At 37.6% G+C, this 25,349-nt stretch overlaps 1 protein-coding gene across 1 annotated transcript in view; it reads left to right on the top strand.

The window, feature by feature from the left end:
* LOC126203385 (rabphilin-3A) overlaps positions 1–25,349 on the top strand; it is a 1,010,032-nt gene that overhangs the window by 908,074 nt on the left and 76,609 nt on the right. The window contains exon 11 of the mRNA XM_049937683.1: positions 2,211–2,457. Within this exon, the coding sequence (XP_049793640.1) occupies positions 2,211–2,457 (247 nt within the window). The remainder of the gene's footprint in view (positions 1–2,210; positions 2,458–25,349) is intronic.

Here is a 25,349-nt window from a genome sequence, read left to right as displayed (position 1 = left end):
AGAAATAATTCCATTTTTTTATTATTATTTTTTTATTTTTATTCAGAGGCTGGAGGGGTGGGGGTTGTACTCCCCTTGGATAGGCAACCAACAAATAATGTCATATCACCCAGAAGAACACAGGAAGTTGTACTTATTAATTAAAGCAATATAGGCTGGGGGCATAATTCTGACTGGGGCTCAGCCTTATGTCCACTATTGTTCCTCCAGGTAGCACTAATACTGCAATCAATTCATACAGAAACAGAATAAATGATAAACAGTGTTCTTAAAAGTGTCACTGACTAGTTTTCTGTGAATGGTCTCACCCTCAATTATAAAAAGACACACCATATCTAGTTCTGCACATCTAGGGGCACTACTTAAATAATTTGTGTAACGCAAGGTGAGGAAATAACAAACAGGGTGGAAACTTCAAAACTCTTAGGTGTGCATATTGATGAGAATGTAATTTGGAAAAATAACATTTTGAAACTCCTCAAAACTACTTATTTCATCCACATTTGCACTTAGGATCACTGAAGATCTTGAGGATAGACAAATTAGTAGATTGACATGTTTTGCATATTTTCATTCTACAGTGTCATGTGGAATAATGTCCTGGGGTAACTCATCTTTAAGAAAGAAAGAATTCATTATGCAAAAATGAGCTGCAAGAATAATATGTGGTGATCACCCACAATAATCTTGTAGATATCTGCTTAAGGAGCTGGGAATTCACAGTGTTGCTTCACAGTATATTTATTCCCTAATGACATTTCTTGTAAATAAACCAGTACAGTTCAAACAGAACAAATGCTGCAACAAAAGTTTTTGATCACTGATCCAATGATATAAAATGTCTGACAGACCATGAAGAAAAGTCTGAAAACCAACGGAGAAAGTTTCTCCTTGACAAGGCTTTCTAGTCTAGAGGAGAATTTCTATCACTGTAATGTGTGAAAAGTGGGGTAGAAACAAGAAAAAGAAAGAAAGAAGTGGGAATGTAAAATGACTTATTCCACAGCATTAGGATCTAGCAGTGTGATCCATGGGACATGTAACTAACTAACAATTGTTCTTGATTCCTTTATACTGAGGCAACGTGAATAAATTCAGTATGTCAGGGAGGTTTCCAAGCACAATCTACTGCTCCTCCTAGAAGAAACCCCACATGCCATATTTCAGCAGAGAACTGCCTAGCCACATATGGCAAAGACTGTGGAAACCTGTTCTGAACAACAATAGGCTGATGACATGTTTGTACATTGTCTGAGAAAAATAGGCACCCCTGATTCCATGTTTGTACATAGTCTGACATCTTACACACCAAGTGTGTTTAAGATATGGCTGATATGACTGGTCAGAAAGCTATCCATCACAGTCCTTGAGCAATTGCTGTTGATGCCACAGAAACTCATGTAGAAAGTGTAAGATGTGTGATACCTTAGGAACATATCCAGACACCCTTTCAATTCACACCACAAGATTTAGAGTCTCTGGCTGCATTATGTGCAGGTGCCATTCCAAATCGAATTCACAAAGTCATGTACAGTTGTGCAATCTTAATCATTTGTGTATTGTCAGGGATGGAATTTGGGGTGTAAAATTAAATTCAGTTATCACTCTTTTGTTTCAGTTTTCAAATATTTTGGTGTAAATACTCATTCCTTAATCTTCTAATACCAGCAGTGTCCACAGATGTTGTTTTGTGGGTTATTTATCTTGTATCCTTATAAAGATGTTGGTTTGTAATAATCATCAGCATTGTGATGACGAGATAAATATATTATCTGGTTGCCATTGTTGTATTTCCATCATGCTGGTAGTAAGAGTAACTTTAGTTATGTTGTTATCAGTGGCAACTTCATAAGTTATCACTACCCACAAAATTATTCAGTAACAAAAATCATCTCCTTAAAATTCTATGACCTTTTTGGTAGTTCACTTTGAAATCAGTGCCTGTGAAAAAAAATGTAAAGTGGATATTTAATATGTCATAAAAGGAATATCATATCTAATGGCCTAATTGTTGGTGAAATAAAGAAAAATACCTTGTGGCAATGAGAACTAACCCTGTTGACTACCTTCCATTCTGCTACCTAGTCTATCCTTGCTATACTACAAGCACTATAAATTAAATAGCAGTCTCATGAAATTTAACTGACTTGTATATTATGGAGAATACGCTATCTAAGTTTTCTCGTTTGTTTCTTTCTTGTATCACACAGTGGCATACCTTGGTGCTAGCACAGATTTTTATCCATCTGAGACTGCAAGTATGTCCAGTGTCATGTACACCAGACAAAGCAGCATTAACCAACCAGAAATTATGCGCCAGCAGAGTTTGATGGGAGTGACAACAAATTCTTTCAGTGCCAGCAATTCACTCTGGGAGGCAACAATTCCAAACAGTATTACAGAAGGACCCGAAGTTGCACCCTATTCAGCCCAGCGTTCTCCCAGTTCCAGCCACATGTGAGTAGTTATATTAAGCATTGTAGTCAAATCTGTGAAATTGCTTCAAAAACCAGGTAACCTGGAAACAAACAGAATATAGAAAGTAACTTTCTCTTAGCCTTAAATGTAGTGATAAATAGAAGATAAACAAATTACTGTTGAACTGTTTCTGATATATTGTTCCATGAACTGAAATGTTGTTCATATTTTCAGAGTATCAGTAACATCCTATATAAAATTATATTTTTACATTTCCTACGTATTTAAAATTGCATGTTACAAATTCAGACTAATTAAATATAGACATGAGAGTGATGTAGGAGGAGGTAATACGGTTCTCCACCTCTCTTGAAATATCTCTGTGATAAAAAAATTAAATGAAAATCATTAGAGAGTTAAGTTTATATATGATTACAGAAAACATTATTTGTGAAAGAGGTAACTACATGTCTACTACCTGCAATTTTGTTGAACTGACAGCGGAGATACTTTAACACCTCAAATAAATTTAACAATAGTCAACTTCTGTTCCTGCTATGCTGATAACATCATTCTAATATTACATCTCATTTCAATACTAAAGTAATTGCTTTTGTGGAAGAAAAACTGAGTAATAAATCCTACCTAAAGGCATAAGTGGAGTAATCTAATCTGTCAGTCAGATGATAATTTTATTTATAACTAAATAAGTCAGTCTTTCAGTGCAGAGTAACAATAACACTGACAAGCAGCCTTGTTAGATATAATAAATAACAGAATCTTCAACATTGACTACAGTAATATTTACTGCAGAAGTTTCAGTTGATTACTATCACAAGGCACCATTTCTTAGATTCTCATGTTAAGATTCAATCAGAATCTAATCTGTCAGTCAGATGATAATTTTATTTATAACTAAATAAGTTAGTCTTTTGGTGCAGAATAACAATAACTTTGACAAGCAGCCTTGTTAGATATAATAAAAAACAGAATCTTCAACATTGACTACAGTAATATTTACTGCAGAAGTTTCAGTTGATTACTATCACAAGGCACCATTTCTTAGATTCTCATGTTAAGATTCAATGAGCAAGTCACCATTTATGGAAACTGTAAAGTGTAAATATATGAGAGCATTCCTGTCAAAATGTCATGTCAGAAACTTCACTGAAAAATGAAGTGGTGGAAATCATTAGGTATATATTAGTGGTGGATGTTACTCAATAATTTCACATTTGCAATTATGCAAAAGAGCCATTGTGTTCTCAGTTGTATACAATTGATGTGTAAGAACATAGTGTGTTCTCTTAGTTCTTTGCATTTTTTTCTTCAGTCCCCTTTGTGTTATTGTTCAGTATCAATAGAATTGCCCTTGCAATAAAGTTTTACAAAATGCATAACATTGTGAACTAAATTCATTGAGTGTGAACTACATTCATTGTAACTGAAACAAGTAGCAGAATAAATAACATTATCACAGACAGCACAATGTTATGCATTTTGTAAAATTTTCACATGCTGTTGACCATCACCCAAGCAAGATGTTCAATAAAGTTTTAATTAAGAGGATAAATATCTTAAGCTTAATAAAGCACGTGGAGACAGTTTTGATAATGGTACATAGACTTAACTGGAGAATCATTGTTTGTGTGGACTTTAATGTTGATTTTCTATCACATGGTAATGACTGAGGATACCTAGGATTGTTGATTCCCAGTTTTGTATTATTTTCCACAGTAAAATTCATTCTGAGGGCTGAAGACATAATGCAATAGCCACTGACAATTTGTTTTTATACCCAAAAACCTATAGTCATTAGATGTAAAACCAATGGTCAATAGTTTATCTAATCATGATGATAAAATTTTAACAATAAAATACACTGACCAGTTAGGTTCAGGTTGCAGAAGAAAAATATTGTACCACAGAATTGTAAATGATGATTTAACCATGGAGTTTAGAGAGCAGTTATCAAGAGAACACATGTGTGTGTGTGTGTGTGTGTGTGTGTGTCAGTATTTGTGTGTGTGCATGTGCTTATGCACATTTGTGTGTGATATATCTTATGCCATGCTCTACATCCTTGATGACCTTAAAGTGACCTGCCAAGTTGTTTACTAAGGTACCGACTAAAAGGCAAGCTTGTAGTAACATTGTTTGTTTACTGAGCATGAACTACAGTCATTACAGTTTGAGGACAAAGGTCCACACAGCAATAACACTGAAATGTCCTGTGATAATACAGGAAAACAATGGAAATAATCTTATGTGACCATACATAGCCAGTGCCCACTAGAACAAATTCCACAATAGTTGGTAGCAGTGCATAGCTAACAAAACAAGGTCTTCTGGAGTGGTGGACGCATGGCAGAAACTGAGAGTGTTGTGAAAGCACAAGGCAGCACTGTCAGTTGGGTAGCAGCAGTGGCAGGTGTCAGGGTATGGAGCATAGTCTCAGGTGGGGCTGGCAAACTGTCTGGAGGCCATAGCTCAACTGGCTGTCAAGGGCTCAGTGGCTCACTAAGTACTCACTGCAGAGGAACACGGGCACTGTCATGGGGACATGTGAGCATTTGAACATGAGTAGATGCCTAAGACTGCAGTGCTGTTTACCATGATCTGCACACCATGTAATGGTGGTTGCAGGAGGCTTAGAGGTAAACTGCTCAATGAATCTGTTGACAGACAGCAGCTTGAGATAATATTGGTGCCACACCTGGCCCAGAAGCATATCCACAAGTGTGGTGGCTGAATGTGCAGTGACTCCTTCCCCCTTGAGGCAGATCTCAGAGAAGTGCAGCAAACAGGGTAGCAGGCTCTTGGCAGCCACCAGAGTGGACTGGGATGAGACAATAAGACAATCAGGCAGTGAACAAAAAGAGTGATTCTGACAAAAAAAGCATGATGTGTTCTTGTAGGAAACGCATCCATGTGTAATAGGTGATGTTGGGAAAAAAACACAGAGGCTGAGCCAGCAGAAAAGAGTTCATGGAGGCCCAACTCAGGCCTGGAAGGACACACAATGGGACTGGCGGCACCAGCTGGCGGGATGCAGGGAAGGTAGAGGAAGAGGTGATCGTGGCAATGGCAGTGGTCAGAATGACATCAAATGGGTCTAGCAAGAGGAGGTTGGCATGAAAAAGGAAGGAACCACAGGGACAGCAGCAACAATATCCACAGAGACAGTAGCAGTGGCAGTGGTGGCAACAGCAGCACTGTCAAGAGGCCCGGTATTAACGGCGAGTTCAGTCACAGGGATGGCTGTGGCAGTGCCAAAATAGGCAGCAGTGGTGCCATCATAGAAACGGTCAGCCACAAAAGGGGCAGCCATATCGGTACAAGTGTGGATGGCCCTACCTAGTGTGGAAATGGGCGCAGAGGTGGCACCAATGACAGCTGCAGCACTAGCTGGGCTGGCAGCTAGAAGACAGGCTGGAACAGAGTCGTGGATGACTGGGCAGATGAAAGATCTGGCATCAGCCTCAAAGTGGTCAACAACTGACAGGGTGAAACCAGACACCAGAACAACTTTTGTCATAGAAGCCTGTGAACAAGAATTGGAATGAAACTTCCTGGCAGATTAAAACTGTGTGCCAGGCCGAGACTCAAACTCGGGACCTTTTGCCTTTTTCGGGCGAGTGCTCTACCAACTGAGCTACCCAAGCACGACTCATGACCCATCTTCACAGCTTTAATTCTGCCAGTACCTTGTCTCCTCAGCCCGACACACAGTTTTAATCTGCCAGGAAGTTTCATATCAGTTCACACTCAAATGCAGAGTGAGAATTTCATTCAAGAATTGGAATGCCGCATTGCACAATAACAGGGCAGCAATGGGCTGGCAGTGATCCAACTAGGCACAAACACAAAAACCTTTGGATGACCTGTCTAAATGCAATGGAAAAAATTGTAACAGGTTTGGAGTCGCCCAACCCTGGAATGAATGGGCTGGAGACAATGAGAGCTCTAGTGAGTGAGAATATGTAGCAAAGAAACTGGAACCTGAATCCATTGAGAAACATGAGAAAGACCCAGGCTGACAACAGCATGTAAGGGAATGCACACAGGAAGAACATAGGGACAAACAGCCCAAGTTATGTGGAAGAGAGACCAGTCTCAAGAAGGGGCAGCTGCTTGACAGGAACATGAATTATAAAGGAAAGCCTACTAAACTAGTGAACATAGGTGTGAAAAATACGAAGAGAACATTCCATGTCTGGTACACGGTGGACACACTCCGCCTTGAGAAGATGCGAATACAGGCTAGCACAACCCAAGGAGTATGAGTAACTGCCCCACCAACATGCACACAAGCAAGATCAATATAGTAGAAAACATGCAAGCAGTCAAGAAAAACTTGGGTCCAGTAAAATGAAGGAAGAGACATCTGGGAACAGGGAAAGTGACCACATCATTCTCATCCTGTCTGGGCACCGCCATCCACAGGAAGAGGGCCAGATATTGCTGCATCATCTGGGCAAATCATGACACAACATAGCATCATTGGGCTCACTGTGGTGGAGGGGAGGCAGCCAGGTGACATGTGAGGCCAGGATATGGTGCAGCAACCAGCAAACAGTGGTCAGGTGCTGAAGCTGATGGATCTGGAGCGGATGGTATCACAGCAGACAGTGTCCATTCTTGCAGGAGTTGGCAGGACCTGCAGCAAAGGAGGTGGCAGAATTTGTGGTGCAGGAATTGAAAGAAGTTCTGGGACTGGTGACATGCAGGCTGGTGTTGTGGAGCAGGTGGGCCAGCAGTGTGTGTGCCAGCAGTGTATAGGTCCATGCTGGGCCAGCCAGTAGCGATTGTGCCAGTGGTATATTGGTAGCTGGTCCCAGAGTCGGAGGTGCCACAGAGGGAGGTAGAACAGAACCTGGCCTAGCAGTGGGGGCAGTCGAGGGAGAGGCATCTCCACAACTGCCTGACCAAACACAAGTGTGGTGTGGAAGTCAACTGTCTGCCTTCTGCAAGATTTGCAGTTTTACTAGCATCATGATATAACAGAATCCATTGTAATCATAGAGAAGAGTACAACACAGAGAATCTACACAAACTCCAAGTGTCACATGTATCATGAAGCTAGTATCCATGATGCCAACTGAGGTATATGGTGGATGAAAGAAGAGCACTGAGAAAAAAACACACAAAACCAATACCCTCATCGCCAACTATAGTGCCTTGCCCATTGATGTAATAAGGTAATGACTGATTGGCATTCTTGAAGCAACACTGTTCATTGAGATCAAACTACATTCAGTTCAATTTGAGGATGAAGGACCACACATGAATAAATCTGAAATGTCCTTTTGTGAAAATACAACAATACAACAGAAATTACCTTCTGTGATGATTTGTGGCAGCCCAATAGGACAAAGTCCCTGATCATCTGTAGCAGTATTGAGTGGAGGAAGTGAGGTCTTCTGGAGCAGTGGTTGCATGGCAGCAACTGTGAGCCTGGTGAAGGCCTGAGGTAGCACTGTCAGTTGGGTAGCATGAGTGGCAGGCATCAGTGTCCGTAGCACAATCTCAGGTATGGTTGGCAGTCTACCTGGAGGCTGTAGCTGATCTGCTATTGAGGGGCTCAGCAGCAACATAAATACTCATCACAGAGGAACACAGATACAGTGTTATGTGGACACGTGATCACATGGACACAAATAGATGCCTGTGCTGCAGCACTGTTTACCAAGACCTGCACACCATGTAGTGGTGCAATGCAGCTGGCAGCTGCAGGAGGCTTAGCTCAGTGAATCTGTTGACAAATAGTTCCATGAGATAATGCAGGGGCTATGCCTGGCCTGCAAAGTATATTCATGAGTGTGATGGCCAAATATGCAGGGCCCAGCTCTGCATGTACTACAGATCTCCTCACTATGGATTTATGTACTGAAAAGTATGTCATATCATATTTAACTAATTCAAATTTAAACTTGATGAGATCTATGAAACATCATAAATGTATGAAACCCATAAAGCTAAGGTATGGCTCTGTGACTTCCCTGGCTGATCGTGTTTATAGAGTGTGGTCCTCACTGGCAGTTCATTAGACCACTAGTGAAATGTGAAATGAGGTCTATGCATTTTATTACACAAAGTTTCAAATCATTCAGTTTGTTTGTATAGGCAACATGTTAAGTTTTATAATAAGAACATTTTAGGAGACCTACAAAAGTTTACATTATTTTATATACATTAATGAGATATAGTTACACAAATACTTATTGTAGTTTTCAGAGTACAAAAATGAAATATATGATTCCTTTGTTCAAACTGTGCAACTGTCCTCAATGAATTCTTCAGTAGAGTAATAGTACTTTTCCACCCGAAGATTGAAAAGCAATTTTTTCAGAGAACCAAGTTCCATGGTAAATACACTACAACTTTTTATTTTATTGCATTTTTCTAACTCCATGTACTCTGGTGTTTGAGCACAGAGCTTTAAATGGTGTGTTTGAAGTTTAAAATTCTCTCTGTGGCATGTGTTGTGGTTATTGTGGAAATGGAAAAAAGATTATACCATAGTGAATGACTCAAAGTAGTGGTGGTGCCTATGTTTGTGGCACCAATCTATTCAGTTTTTGCATTGTCTGTTGTTTGGTTTATGGTGTACTGTCATTTACTTGTTTAGGCTTCCATAGACAATATGCAATTTTTAAACAATTACTTTGAACTGGGGTCCACAACCTATATAAAACTGATGTCTGCATATGACCTCTACGGATATTCTATTTGAAGTGCATTCTATTGTGTAGCGACTCACTTTTCAAATAATGTAATACAATGAGCCCACATTTTAGCTGATAGTCAAGGACGAAATACCTCAAAGATGCTTAGTGAAGTGAACATTAACATAACATCTTTCGTAAAACCAGGTGCACCTATGTATGAAGTAACAAAGGATTGCAATAAACTATTGGAGACACTCACAAAAAATGATGAAGTTATCTTAATAGGAGGTTCTAATGATGTGTACCATAATAATGCTAAACAGGCTGTCAGAGAAACAGTGAAAGTCCTAAACAATTTACGAAATGTAAACGTCATCCCCTCGAGCATACCAATGAGATATGACTTAATTCCTACATCATGTGTCAACAAAGAAATCGAAAATACTAATAGGAAACTACAGAAAATTGCTAAAGAATTTCCTAATGCATCTTTCCTCAAATGTCATTCCCATGAAGTACCAGGCATGTCATGCACTTAAACAACAAGGGAAAGTGATTTATGTGTCATCAAATTAGAGAATATATTAGTAATATAATTAAGGGAAACAAGTCACAAACTGTCCAAGAAATGGGAATACAAGGACATCCAAGTGATGGAAATGAGAAAAATAACTTGTCAGCTGGTGTACAAACCGAAACACTATGTCTATCTAAAACACTCTCCTATACTGAAGTTTTGATTTCACCTACAAGATTAACATCATCTGAAGAAGAAAAAGATGTGACATCTACTGGGAAAACATAAATTCCACATGCAAATGGGAAGAAATCTTCCTCAAGCAATCCAAATAAAAGGTTGTTGTACAGAAGAAATACTGAGCCTCCTTCACATCTCAACAATTTTTTATGTGTGGGCCTGAAGAAAAAAAAGGGACAATGGTAGGTAGTGTCACGTATCTCTTCCCTCCTGTCTCATGGCAAACTCCATTGCATTCTCAGTCAGGTAACAATAGCACCAACAGAATAAAAAATCAAGAGGAAGGTATCTCTTTCTTGCAACAAAATATAAGAGGCCTCTTAAGCAAAACAGATCAACTTCTTATTAATATTAATGAAAAGGATTGTATAAACAATGCTCAGATTTTGTGCTTAACTAAGCACCATGTTACTGATAAATGTGCCTTGCCATCTATAGTAAGTTATAGTTTAGTAACATACTACTGTAGGGAAAGTAAAGATAAAGGTGGAGTAGCAATTTATGTTAAGGACAGTGTAGCATACAAAGCTATAGATATTAATAAATATTGTGTGGAACAACAATTTGAGGCATGTGCCACAGAAATAATAACTAAATTCCACCCAATAATAGTGTTGGCTGTCTACAGGTCTCCTTCAGGTGATATAAAAACTTTTCTGCATTCAATGGAACTCCTTCTGTCAGGGTTACTTTCAAAAGCGAAGGATATTGTAGTTTTAGGTGATTTCAGTATAAATTTTATGACAGAAAATAAGAATAAAATTGACTTTGAGATTGTGATGACCTTTATAATCTGATACTGGTAATAAACTTTCCAACAAGAATTCCATCTGAGTCCCAAACTATGATAGATAATATTTTTTTAGAAGTAAGTAGATATAAGAATTATACTGTCAGTCAAGTTATAAATGGGCTTTCAGACCCTAATGGACAAATTCTCACTCTTTGTGATGTTAATCTCTTCAAAAAACAATTTCCTCAATGGAAGTGCATAAGAATAATGAACAAAGAGGCAAAAGAAACTTTCACCCATAGGTTGCATCCAATGGATTGGTATTCAGTATGTAGCCTTGATAATAGTGATACTAAATTTAACTGTTTTATAAATCAATTCTGTGCTCTTTTTGAAGAAATATTTCCAAAGAAATGGGTCAGCAACAGTGCTTCCCTGTAAGTAAGCTTTGGATTACAAAAGGTATAAAACAGTCATGTAAAACCAAAAGGGAAACTTATGCTGCAATAAGATTATCTAAAGATGTAGAAAAATGGGAACACTACAGATTATACTGCAAAATTTTAAAGAAACTAATACAGAAATCAAAAGCCCTTTATTATGAGAAGAAAACAGAATTCTAATAATAAAATAAAAACACTTTGGAGCATTTTAAAAAATAAACAGGAAGACATACAATGAGCAAAGAAGATGTCAATAAAATCAGATATGAAGGTACCCTAGTGGATAACCCAGTGGCTGAGATTTTAATAAACATTTCCTATTAGTAAGTCAACAGATAGGCTGCAAGCCCAATGTTGATGAAGCCTTAACTCTTTGTCAAGCTGTATATTGAAACACAATTCCAGAAATGCACTTTAATCCTGGCACTGTTGATGAAATTCAAAAAAATCATCATGTCTCTAAAAAGTAAGAACTCTAAAGGGATTGATAATATTTCTAATAATTTATTGAAATGTTCTTGTATGTGGATAAGGGACATTTTCTGTCATATTTTCAATGCTTCCATTCAGAAAGGTGTTGTTCGCAGTAGACTTAAGTATGCCATTGTGAAGCCCCTGTACAAAAAGGGAAATAAAACTGAATTAACTAACTCTCAACCTATCTCTTTGCTGACAGATTTCTCTAACATTCTAGAAAAGCTAATACATGTAAGAATTACTGATCATCTCATGAAGAATGGAGTTCCTAGCAATAGCCAATATGTCTTTCAAAAGGGCCATTCAACAGAAGGCGCAATCTATGCACTTGCAACTGAAGTCCTAGAAACACATAATGAGAAAATGGTGCCTTCTGTGATTTGTCTAAAGCATTTGACTGTGTTTTCACCAGATTCTCTCACAAAAAGCAAAATTAGTAGGTATAAGTGGTGTTGCAGGCAATTGGCTACAGTCATATCTCAAGGCAGAAAACAAAAAGTTGTCTTGAATAGTTCAGGTGGAGTATGTGATGTCTCTAAACCTTCTGAATGGAGTTCCATTGCATATGGAGTGACTCAGGACTCAATTCTTGGGCCAATATTATTCTTAATTTTTATAAATGATCTACCATCATGCACAAGTCTGCTGTGTAAATTTACATTATTTGATGATGATACCACAATTTTTATTAGCAGTAGAACAGATGGGAATCTTGAGAAATCCATTAATCACATACTCTCAGATGTGGTTAATTGGTTCAAGGTGAATGGTCTCTCATTAAATTCCAGTAACACCAGCCTTATTCAGCTCTGTACAAAAATATAAAAAGAGTGGGAGATAAGTGTGACATGTGGTAATCAGCCAATAGAAAGAATGAAAACAACAAAATTTCTTCGAGCGCACATTGACAAGAAAATGAACTGACCTTCACATATTAGAGATCTCTGTAAGAGGCTTAGCTCTGCTACGTTGCTTTATGGTTTGTCACTATATGTGTTGAACCTAACACTGCAAAAGTGGCATACTATGGTTATTTTCACTCAGTCATTGAACACATCAACCAGTCATTAGCAAGGAAAGTGTTAATTGCTCAGAAGCAAGCTTTAAGAGTTATACATGGATTGCATCCAAAAGACTCATGTAAAAATAGCTTTTGAAAACTTAAAACATACACAACTACATGCCAATATATTTTTTCACTCAGGTGTTTTGTCTGTAAAAATATAGAGATGTTTCAACCAAACAGTAATTATCATCAGCACAACACACAGAGGAAGAATGACATACACAGTGAGCATAGAGATCTGAGCTTGGTGCAAAATGGTGTCCACTACACTGGAAAAAAAAACTCTTCCTCCTGAAATAAAGACAGAGATTCATAACAAGAGTAAGTTTAAGAAAGCATTAAAAATATTTCTGCTCAAAAGAGCTTTTTACAATATAGATTTTATTTTTAAATAAATAAATTGCAAGATTTTAATATCATATAATACAAGTTGACATATTGCCACTAAGAATGTTATTTGACTTGAGCTCTGTATCCATTTGTGCTCTGTATCTGTTTTTCTGTAATGCTTTAATGATTCTAAGAAAATATGTATCATCTTTTTTCTATATTGCTGTTCAAAGAAATTACTGTATAAACTTTGATACAATTATGTACTTAAATGCCTGTATATGCTATAAGATTATCATAATGTATTTGTAAAAAAACTGACTCATTCCAGTTCCTTGTGAACCCAACACAGTTGGACCTATGGAACATGAAATAAAATCAATCAATCACTCAATCACTTTAGTTGTGACTAAATATACATTCCTAGAAATGTTTTGTTTAAGGATACAGGGTACTTTTCTGGCTCAATATTATGTAAAAATCAACACCTACTTCTTTCAGGCACTGTTTATAATGTATATGTTTTACAGATTTTTTTGTTGATATCAGGTAATGCAGCACACTTTTTAAACAAATTAGAAGTATTTTGAATATTTTTGAAACTCCTTTGGGTTATTAATAATATTACAAAGAAATTGATGCATTTTTTCCCAAAATGCCTCCTCAAATTAAGGTACCATTTAATTCAATGTTATACATTTGAAGGGGACCAAATTTCTACCAGATATACATGAAATGATGGCTGAGGTACCAGACCTGTTTAATTCCACCTATTACATATATTACAAGGATAAAAAATATCATATCTTACATTCTAATTTTTATAATTTTTTTCCTAATAAAAATGTTATTTTTTCTATAATTTAGTTGATTCTGCAATAAAGCTTAGGTCTACTACAGAAGTATGGACTATTGCAAGTTACAGAAAAATTAGAGTAACTTTAGGAAATACTTGTACCTGAATTTTGACAAATACAACTTGTGAGAAATTGGGAATGAAGATATGAGTCCAATTAAACTGTGCCTCAGAACATACCTGAAGCATAGTCTTCAGCCTGCAGCATTTCTTCATCTTCAAGCTTCCTCCTGGCATTCCTTTTAGCACTTCTTGCTTCTTTGGCAACTTGAAGAGTGAATCTTTCAGTGTCATACACCTATTGTCTGTCACATTCAAGCAATTGATCTTCCATATTAGAGCCACATTTTATGGCTAAATTTCTCAGTGCTTCCAACCTTCCTATCACTCCATCATTGAAACATACCACTGCATCTAGTACACCAACTTTTAATGTACTTAGTCCTACAAAAACATTCTTGGGTAATCTTTCCCATATGCAATGGTTGAAACTTTCATTTGTATTCTGAGTGCCCCTGTGAAGACATTTACTAAGCAAAACAGGGTCACTCACTTCTCTTAAAATTGGTTTTATTTCATTCATTGCAGGCTCAGGAAGAGAATGCTTATGATGGTACACTTGACCACTTTCTTTTGCTTTTTGCTAACCGCACCAAGAATCTGCTCCTTTAGGCCAAAGTCCGTGAACAGGGTGGTCATCTGTGGACAACTTAATGAAAGTAAGTGGCCCATATAGCTTTTCTCATTGCTGTAACGTTCCTTTGAAAGGACATGGCTGACTTATTTCCCCATCCTTCCCTAATCCAGTGGGACTGATGACCTCACTGTTTGGTCCCTTCCCCACAACCAACCAACCAATCATTGCTGTAACATCATTCAGAGGTGCAGTTCTTCTAATGGCCAGTCCATAATAACTCTGCCTCAGCCAGACAGAGATTTTCCACCAGATAGCAACTTTCCTTTTATTTCTCTTCATAGCTTCCTCAATCCAGCGCCCATCCTCTTTTGCACATTTCTACAACACTCCAGTTTTGTTACCAAGGTATCACCATAAACACTGAACCAATTAATTTTATTGAAAGCTTTAGAGTCCCCATCACCTAGGTACTTCACATATCTAATGTTATAAATGGGCACTGACCTCTGAAATATTTTTAGAGCTCCATGACACTCCATACCTCCACTGAAACCATCATAATTCTTAGGACACTCATGTTCACTATGTCCTTCAGTGTTACCATGACAGGTGTGGCAACACCTTTTTCATTCTCCGGTGAAGTAGCACTCACAATACCATTCAAGGAATGATGTCCTCGTCATTGCCATGTCCCATCAAAGTGCAACAGCAATGTCCCTGATGCTTTAGACACAACCATAAAGGCACCTAAAAGTATTTTGATGTACTTGCTGAACCTACTGGGAGGAGGAGGAAGGTCTATCAAACCACAAAACGTTTGAGCAGCCTTTTTTTCCTTTTCATATTGCATGCATTGCATACACTAACTTCAAATTCACATCATATGAATTATGCACAATGTTCGAAGTCATTTTCGAGGTAGATTTATTGCAGGATCTACACACAACAACTAATTTTGATGCTAAACCCTTCCTGCTACTTTGTTGTTCAGTTATTTCCAGACAGCCTACATCATCGCATTGTTTACATGTCGCCACTTCCTTTATCAAAGAAGATAAGATGTCCAAATCAACAACAACAAATCCACTACAAACAGTGTCATCGTTAACACAAAAATTTGAATCACCAGAAGGCATGCCATGTGGGAGTTTCTTCCCTGAAAAAGTGATACATAGGTTACTTTCTACAGTGTGGCTTGCTTTGTTTGTGAACTAGTGACCATGGAATTTCCTTTTATTGAATTTCTTGATGTTTTGCATTGTTCATATTTATTGCACACTAAAGGATATGCACTTCCACAAATATATGTAGCACTTGTGCAGCAAACATTCAGTAACATGTGAACAAACTGCTTCATTGAAACAAAAGGAAATACAGCAAAGGTAATCATTTACAGACACTAGAAATCTGCACTTTTACCAACATATGCAATGTAACATACATGTAATCACTGGAAATGGAAAGTTTACAGTTCTTTTTGAAATAATAGTGGTTTCTGTAACAGAAATAAAGGGGGCATGGTGGCATACATGACTGTAACTTTAATATTGGGTATATATAGGTAATTTTTCATTTGAAATCCTATAATGTGTTTTATTAATGTAATCAGGAAAGACTATAAAATTTAATAAAGTCATAAAAAAAATTTCGATTGTTCCACCATTTATAAATACCCTGTATACTTAACGTACTGTTCATGAACTCATCTTTCAGTTTTAGATGACATCTTTGGTTTTCTGTGTATGTGGAAACAAATGGTTTTTTATGCTATTAATTTAACAATGCAACTGAGAAAAGGACCCATTCACCTGTAGCTTGGTATATAGACACACATAACAATACAATGTTTGTACTAGCTTTTGAGTTGTTACTGTCTTTCTAAGTAAAGTACACTCTCAAACAGACACATAACTACACTGTGACAAACACATTTCTTTTTGTGTTAAACTGTGATTTACATTTTGAAGACAGCTGTCGAATCATTGTGTCTGACTGGTTATTTTAAGTGCAGCATTTCCTGGAGACCTATAGAAAGAGATCAAACTGAGAGGCCTCAGTTTTGTTCAATTGCCTGTTGCCAGTTTTGGTGTCCGCAGCAGCAACAGTCTATTGAATTATTCATTGTACACCATCAATTAACCTTCCCTGAGTTGTGTACTCCATTTACTGGCCACATTTTTGTTAGTTACATTTGCTGTTTGTATACCTAACACAATTGTGAATGAAATTCAGCTGGCATCTGCTACAAAGAGTTGAAGTATTTTGATTGCGGTACTTTTCTGCCGACTTGTTGGAAGCTTCCTCATATCATTTAGCAACTGAATTCCCTCTGGCTACATTTGCAGATACATAACACTCTGCCACGGCTACAGGTGGCTCTTAGCTTCCTCATTTATGATTAAGCTTGTTTGTTAGTTAAAGAATGTGACACAAGAAAAGAATTGATTCTCATGAAACCCCAGATCATGGAGAACTCTGCCTTCAGCATATGCTGCCATCTCTATGAAACTTTGCCAAATTGGGAAATCTCATTTTTTATTAGCTCCTATGACAGAACTTAAAATTAAAAATTAAAAAATTAACATCAGATACCTAAAAACAAGAGATTTTTATTTTTAAAACTGTGTTTTTTGCGAATCACCAAATAAAAAAATCAACTTTTTTCTCAGAAAATTAGAAATATGCATACACAGCTAGGAGCTATTATTCAACTGGGAACTAACTACATGTAGTGACCCACAAGGTTCCACTACTGTTTCTTGTTCCTGTGCATATTAATGACAGATCACCAGAAGCAACACCAGGTGCCAAATTTGCTTTGTTTACAGATGATACAAGCAATGCAATAAATAGTAAATTAAGTAAAGCTTTAGAAAGATCAGTTAGTAAAATTTTTATGGTCATTAGTAAATGGCTTCTAGTCAGTTCTTTGTCGCAAAATTTGACTTACTGAACCACAATCTAGCTATAGTATCCACACGCCTTTAACACTCAGATACATTACCCCAATCCTTGTTTATGTGCATATTTATTTATTACAACAAACCTATTTAGTTTTCTGCAATAGAACCTAAGTTGTAGATGCCATAATGTGACACTGATTATAACTATTTACATAACAGCATACAATATACCCACAACAAAACAGGCACATTCCTCATCCTATGATATATAATCACAACACAGATCATCAGAGAATGATATCGATAAATAAAATAAAATTCATTTGGGAGAAGCATATCACAAAAATGCTGAAGTTTGTAAACAAATTTTTATTTTTTTCAACTTATTTCACATTTCCACTTCACGAAGTCATACACTGCAGAATCCTGTAGATACATGAAATAAAAAATATAACATTCTTTATCTTCAATTTTATTTGGTTCTCATTGAAGTAATATTTAAACAGCAAACCTAACTACAGTTGGATTCTGAACATCAAACCCATATCAATTTGAAGAATTTAAGCCCAATACTTTTTAATACATTAACTTGACTGGACTTGTAAAAATACTGTATTATCATTCTGTTTCTAATGTGATACCGAAGTGCCATATAACAGACTGAAAAAACTCTTCTTAAAAGATGGTTTATGTTGAATCAGCAGATGATCTTTTTGATACCACATGACTAAACAAGTAAAGGTAGTTTCATGCCCTGAAATATCATTTATCATATAGCTCATTCTAGAAGAATATTGTCTGTTCTTCAGCATCTCCCCCCCCCCCCCCCCCCACACCGCTCTATTTTAAGGGAATAGTTGTGGTACCATCTGAAAAAAGTACATGGTTCTTGCCTTTTTTATGACACAGTGAAGACTTTTTCAATGCTGTTTGTGGTGCCCCTTTAAGTCTTGATTAGAGCTACCCAATTGCGTTAAAGCTTTCACTTTCTGGCACAAGATTCTCTGAACACAGATGTTGGCCACCCATTCCTTCAGCCTTAGTTGTACCGAGGTGGTCCTGCATACTTGGCAGAACTACCAAAGTTACACTCCCCCCTCCCCCAACCATAATCCCACTCCTCCCCACATGCTCACACACAAAATTAACTTCCTGCAATTTTTTTTCTACATAGAGTTAGGAAATTTTGTTAGCTCTATCTTACAAGTTAAAAAAAAATTAATAAAAATTGAGCATTATTGAAAAAAATATTATTTAAATAAGCTGTACATTAGCACATTCAAAAAATAGAGCAGAGGTTGTAAAAAGAAAACCACTGAAGGGCAGAAATCAACAAAAATTATAAGCCTTTGGTCAGATAGCATGGTTGCTAACCAACCTTTCAGATGTTATAATAATGAAGCTGCAAAAAAAATTTGAGAGTTAGGAAAGTTATTTTCTGAAAGTAACTAAATCACAGCAAAAGCTACTTCCCAGAAAAAGTAATTTAGTTACAGCTGTAGCTACTGTATATCAAAAGCAACTGCAAAAGCAAAAAGAAACACAAAGTACACCTATTTTAAAAAGCTGATAAAAATGCTCTTAATGCCTCTTTAAGATAAGTCTCCACCCCTTCCGATCTGATCACATAAGCATAGAATGATTTCAAAAAGATAGTATCAATGGCATTTGAGAAATATATACCACATAAATTAATAAGTGATGGTACTTATCCCCCATGGTACACAAAACGGGTCAGATCGCCATTTCAGAAGCAATGAAAAAAGCATGCCAAATTTAAAAGAATGCAAAATCCCCAAGATTGGCAAAATTTTGCAGAGGTTTGAAATATAGCGTGTACTTCAATGTGAAGTGCTTTTAATAATTTCCACAATGAAACTCTGTCTTGGAATCTGGCAGAAAACCCAAAGAGATTCTGGTCATACATAAAGCACACCTGTGACAAGACGCTATCAATACCTCCACTGTGCTATAACAACGGTGAAGTCACTGATGACAGCGCCACTAAAGCAGAGTTATTAAACATGGTTTTCCGAAACTCCTTCACCAAAGAAGATGAAGTAAATATTCCTGAATGATAATCAAGAACAACTGCCAAGATGAGAAACATAGAAGTAGATATCCTCAGTGTAGCAAAGCAGCTTAAATCACTTAATAAAGGCAAGGCCTCGGGTCCAGATTGTATACCAGTCAGGTTCCCTTCAGAGTATGTTGATGCAATAGCTCCATATTTAGCAATTATATACAACTGCTCACTCACAGAAAGTTTCATACTTAAAGACTGAAAAAGTGCTCAAATCACACTAATACCCAAAAAGGAAAATAGGAGTAATCCCCTGAAATACAGGCCCATATCACTAATGTCGATTTGCAGTATGCTTTTGGAACATACACTGTATTCAAACATTATGAATCAACTTGAAGAAAACGGTTTATTGACAAGTAGTCAACACCGATTCAGGAAATATCATTCTTGTGAAATACAGCTACCTCTTTATACTCATGAAGTAATGAGTGCTATCGACAGTGGATGTCAAATTGATTCCATATTTGTAGATTTCCAGAAGGCTTTTGACACTGTTCCTCACAAGCGTCTTCTACCCAATCGCGTGCCTATGGAATATCGCCTTAGTTGTGCAACTGGATTCATGATTTCCTGTCAGAAAGGTCACAGTTTGTAGGCCCTCTATGGTTCCTGATCTATATTAACGACATAGGAGACAATCTGAGTAGCCCTCTTACATTATTTTCAGATGATGCTGTCATTTACCATCTTGTAAAGTCATCAGATGACCAAAACGAATTGCAAAATGATTTAGATAAGATATCTGTGTGGTGCAAAAAGTTGCAATTGACCCTGAATAAAGAAAAGAGTGAAGTTATTCACATGATTAGTAAAAGAAATCTGGTAAATTTCGATCATGTGATAAGTCACACAGATCTGAAGGCTGTAAATTCAACAAAATACTTAGGGATTGCAATTACAAATAACCTAAATTGGAACAATCACATCGATAATGTTGTGGGTAGAGCAAATCAAAGAGTGTGATTCATTGGCAGAACATTTAGAAGGTGCAACAGATCTACTAAAGAGACTGCTTACACCACACTTGTCCGCCCTATTCTGGAATATTGCTGTGTGGTGTGGGATCCGCATCAGGTGGGACTGACAGATGACATCGAAAAGGTTCAAAGGGAAACTTGTTTTGTACTGTCACGAAACAGGGGAGATAGTGCCACAGACATGATACATTAATTGAAAGGGCTATCATTAAAACAAAGGTGTATTTTGTCACGACAGGATGTTATGAAATTTCAGTCACCAGTTTTCTCCTCAAATTGCAAAAACATTCTGTTGGTACGTTCCTACATAGAGAGAAATGATCATCGTGATAAAATAAGAGAAATCAGGACTCGCACAGAAAAATTTAAGCGCTCATTTTTCCTGCACGCTGTTCGAGAGTGGAAACATAGAGACAGCTTGAAGGTGGTTGATTGAACCCTCTGCCAGACACATAATTGTGAATAGCAGAATAGTCAAGCCATCACTTCAATTACTTTTAAAAATTGTAATTGTAACTCGTCCCTAAATAAGTAATGAACCTTATACTCATAGGAAGGAAATAAACCTTAATGTCAATCAATAACAAAATACACCATCTACAGCCTCTTTTATCTCAGTGCATCCCATGTGAAGTGCTAGTTTCTTTTCAACAAAAGTTGTTTTTCAAATGTTGGATCTCCCAATTCAACCCTCATTGCTCTCCACACAATACCCTCTTATACCTAAAGCTCTCTGTTGATGCACTAGTTGGTATTCTGCACTATGTTTAATAAAGGGGATCTTGATTGGGGAAACACATTGAGCATTTGTATATCTGTTGAAGAATTTAGTAAAAACTGTTAAAGATCTTTTTTGAGCACATCAGCTAAGTGTATTTTGTCTCTCAAAGCAGAAAACATCTTCCTCCTCGTCCTCGAGTACTTCTGCTTCTTCCCTGCCAGTGTCTCTTACAGCTGTTATCTGCAGCATGGCTTCCAGCATATGTCCCTTGGGTACAGAGGTATGTGGCTGATCCATCCAGTTAGTTTTGAATTTTGGACAGAAGCATGCAAACAGGATTGGATATTTTGAAATGCATGTTCCAACCTCTTCTGCAATCCCAGAATAATTGCACCAAGTGGAGGTCTGTACATAGTCAGCTTAATGGATAACTTACACAGATCTTGTTTCAATGCAGCCAAAGTTGGGAGAAGGAAACCCATGAACTTGCTGTGTTCACCTTGTAGCAAGTTCTGAGACTGTACCTGTGGACTCATTGCTTCACAATATTCTCTCAGCAAAGAAACTTCTTCAGAGGTAACCTTTGCATTGAACAAAACTTCAGGCAACATCAATTTTTCCATTGCCACTATCCATGATTTGCATATCCATTGGACAACCTCATATACAGAAATCCATCTTGCAATGACAACCAGACCCCACAGGTATCTTTGATATGGTCTGCAACTTGTGTGGATTGATTTCATTCTTCCAGAGCTCAGACCATTGCACCATTGGGATCCTTGAAGCTTTTTTGAATTTTATATATTTTAAGTGCATATTCAGAATCTTTCTAAACAATCAAATTTAGCATACAATGTGTCCAACAGTGGTGAGTGAACAATTGTGTCTCTCCTACAGCACTTTCATATCACTTACTTATTCTAACATACTGAAAGCATTTATAAATTCTAAATCAATATAATCATCATCTATTTTACTAGTGTCTGCTTGTTCATCCTCAGTAATATTTTGCCTCTGGAGCAATCTAAAAGTCTTGCAAAAGTTTGTACTATTGTCTGTTGCAGTGTTATGCTCTTCATTTTGTATGTGATTTTCTAATATTGTATTACCTATTTTCTTGGTCAGAAAGTCATATGTGTGTCTTTCTTTCATACATATACATGCCAATAATGCCATTTTTCTTTTCAATGTGACTGGATCAAGTCAGTGACCAGCTGCTCCAATGAAGCTCCTAAAACCAATAACGTAATGTAGTTGAAAAAATTAATGAATATACAGGGATAGCTACAGAGAACTGTATTAACCTCCGCATTAAATTATAATTGGATAGATAAAAATCTACTCACCAAGTGGTGGCAGAACACACACATAAAAGACTGTTGTAACTGGCAAGCTATCGGAGCCGGTGGCTTCTCCTTTGGGCAGAAGGGTTGAAGGGGAAGGGAGAAGGGTGAAGGAAAATGACTGGAGAGTTCTAGGAAAAGGGGTAGATTTTGGAAAAGTCAGCCAGGACTGCAGGTCAGGGGAGACTTACCATATGGCATGAGAACGAAAGATTGATTGGTCGGGACTGCAATGAATGAGGTTTGAAAACCAGAGAGCTTAAAGGTGGAAGACAGGGTGATATGCAAGACAGAGATTACTACTAAAATATCATGCATGAGTTAATAAGAGTGAAAAGCTAAGTGCATTGTATGTAACAGAGGTGGGAGGATGGCAGCGAAAAATAGATGGGAAAGGCAATGAAAGGTGTAGAAAACTAAAACGTAGTGAAGCAAAGAGTAGTTGCAGTGAATAAGTACTGCTACAGAAGAAATTAACATAAATTAAGGCCAGGTGGGTGGTGAGAACCAAAGACATGTTGTAGTTGTAGTTCCCACCTGCAGACTTTTGATGATGATGATGATGATGTTTGGTTTGTGGGGCGCTCAACTGCATGGTTATCAGTGTCTGTGCAAATTCCGAACCTTTGCTCAGTTCAAACTTGCCATATTCATGAGTGATGATGAAATGATGCGGACAACACAAACACCCAGTCATCTTGAGGCAGGTGAAAATCCCTGACCCCGCTGGAAATCGAACCCAGGAGCCCATGCTCAGGATGCAAGAACGCGTCTGCAAGACCACAAGTTGCGGACACAGAGTTTTGATAAACTGCTGTCTGGGGGTAGAATCCAGATGGCGCATGTGGTGAAACAGGTGCCGAGGACACAAATGTCATGTTGTAGAGCAAGCTCCGCAGCAGGATTTTGTGAGTTGCCAGTATATATGCTCTGCCTATGCCCATTCATCCTAATTGATAATTAGGTGGTAGTCATGCCAGTGTAGAAGGCTGAACAGTGTTTACATAACAGATGGTATATGACATGTCATTTTGAAGGTGACTCTCCCTTTGATAGTATATGTTTTGCCAACTACATGACTGTTACAGGTGATGGTAGAAGGGTGCATAGGGCATGTCTTGTAGAGGGGATGGTCACAGGGGTAGGAGCCATAGGGTAGGGAGATGGGTGCAGAAGGAGCATAGGGTCTCACAATAGTATTGCAGAGATCGGGAGGGCAACAGAAAGCTATTCTAGGTGTGGTGGGTAAAATTTCAGACAGAATTGATCTCATTTCAGGGCATGATTTTAGGAAGTCATGGCCCTGTCAAAGTAGCTGATTAACACATTCCAGACCAGGATAATACTGAGTCACCAATGGTGTGGTGTGAAGTTGTTTTTTGGAGGGATCGGCAGTACTAGGACTGGACATGATGGCCCGGGAAATCTGCTTTTTAACTAGGCTGGTGGGATAATTACATCCAGTGAAGGCTGAGGTGAGAATGGTGGTGTATTGCTGCAAAGAGTCTGTATCTCAACAAATATGTTTGCCTTGGATGCCAAGGCTGTATGGGAGGGAACGTTTGACATGGAAAGGATGGCAACTGTCAAAATGTAAGTACTGTTGTTTTCTGGTAGGTTTAATGTGGATGGCTGTGTGAAGCTGGCCTTTGGTGAGGATGAGATCAACATCAAGGAAAGTGGTATGGGTTTCAGAACAGGACCATGTGACATTTAATTGGGAGAAGGTATTCAGAGATTCCAGGGATTTTAGCAGCATTTATTCACTGTAACTACTGTTTGCTTCACTTCATTTTAGTTTTCTGCATCTTTCATTACCTTTCCCATCTATTTTTTGCCGCCATCCTCCCACCTCTGTTACATACAATGCACTTAGCTTTTCACCCTTATTAACTCATGCATGATTTTTAAGCAGTAATCTCTGTCTGCATATTAGCCCGTCTTCCACCTTGAAGCTCTCAAGTTTTCAAATCTCGTCCAATGCCGTCCCCAATAATCAGTCTTTCCTTCTCATCTCGTACGTAAGTCTCCTCTGACTTATGGTTCTGGGTGACTTTCCCGAAATCTACCCCTTTTCCTTCACCCCTCTTCCTTGCTTTTCAACTCTTCTGCCTGCAGAAGGAGCCACTGGCACTGAAAGCTTGCCAGTTACAACTCTCCTTTATGTGTGTGTTCTACCACTACTTAGTGAGTAGATTTTTTATCTATCCAATTAAATAATTTTGTCAATAATCTGATTTAGTTCTCCCAAATTCCTTATTACAGTTTTTCTTGAAACAACTCACAAACTTTAGCAGACACAGGTATACAACATCTTTAAATGATGGCACCTCCAGTACTTGTTGGAATGACTAAGATGTATCTGTGACAAAGTTCATTACTGCTTTTTCAATCTTACTTTAGGTTACATATTGTTTGGTTGAAGGGAGCAGTTAAGTGTTGTTTGTTTTGAGGTTGACCCTGTAATGGTGCAGCTGTACATCCTTTTTGTGCCTTACACTTTATTTTTCTCAGTTTCTTTTGGGAAATGTTTGCTGTAAATGAAAGTGAGAAATGAATATGTTACTTTTTCATTATTATAGTTATAAATGTCGAGAATATCTCCTATTTAAATAAAACAATGGTATCACTCATACTTTTCCTCAAACATCTAATGCTAACAGCAAGCAAAAATCTTACCTGTTCATGATTTTTTAAGTACACTTTGACTATTTTGTATTTTATTCCCACCAGTACACAGTCTGCAAAGAAAGGAATTATCCAACGTTAAAAATTTGCATGCTTCACCATAAGCTGGGCAGGGCATGTGTGTCTCTACTTCCTCCTCAATGTCTGAAAGATGTGGAAATGAATGTGACATCGGATATTGCATGTTATTCACAAGTGATGTGTCATGTGACTGCAATATACTTGTTGTTGCATATATAA

The sequence above is a fragment of the Schistocerca nitens genome, chromosome 9 (genome assembly GCF_023898315.1).
Source record: "Schistocerca nitens isolate TAMUIC-IGC-003100 chromosome 9, iqSchNite1.1, whole genome shotgun sequence".
NCBI classification, from domain to species: domain Eukaryota; kingdom Metazoa; phylum Arthropoda; class Insecta; order Orthoptera; family Acrididae; genus Schistocerca; species Schistocerca nitens.
The sequence above is the reverse complement of the archived record's forward strand: the minus strand, read 5'-3'. Positions and strand labels throughout refer to the sequence as shown.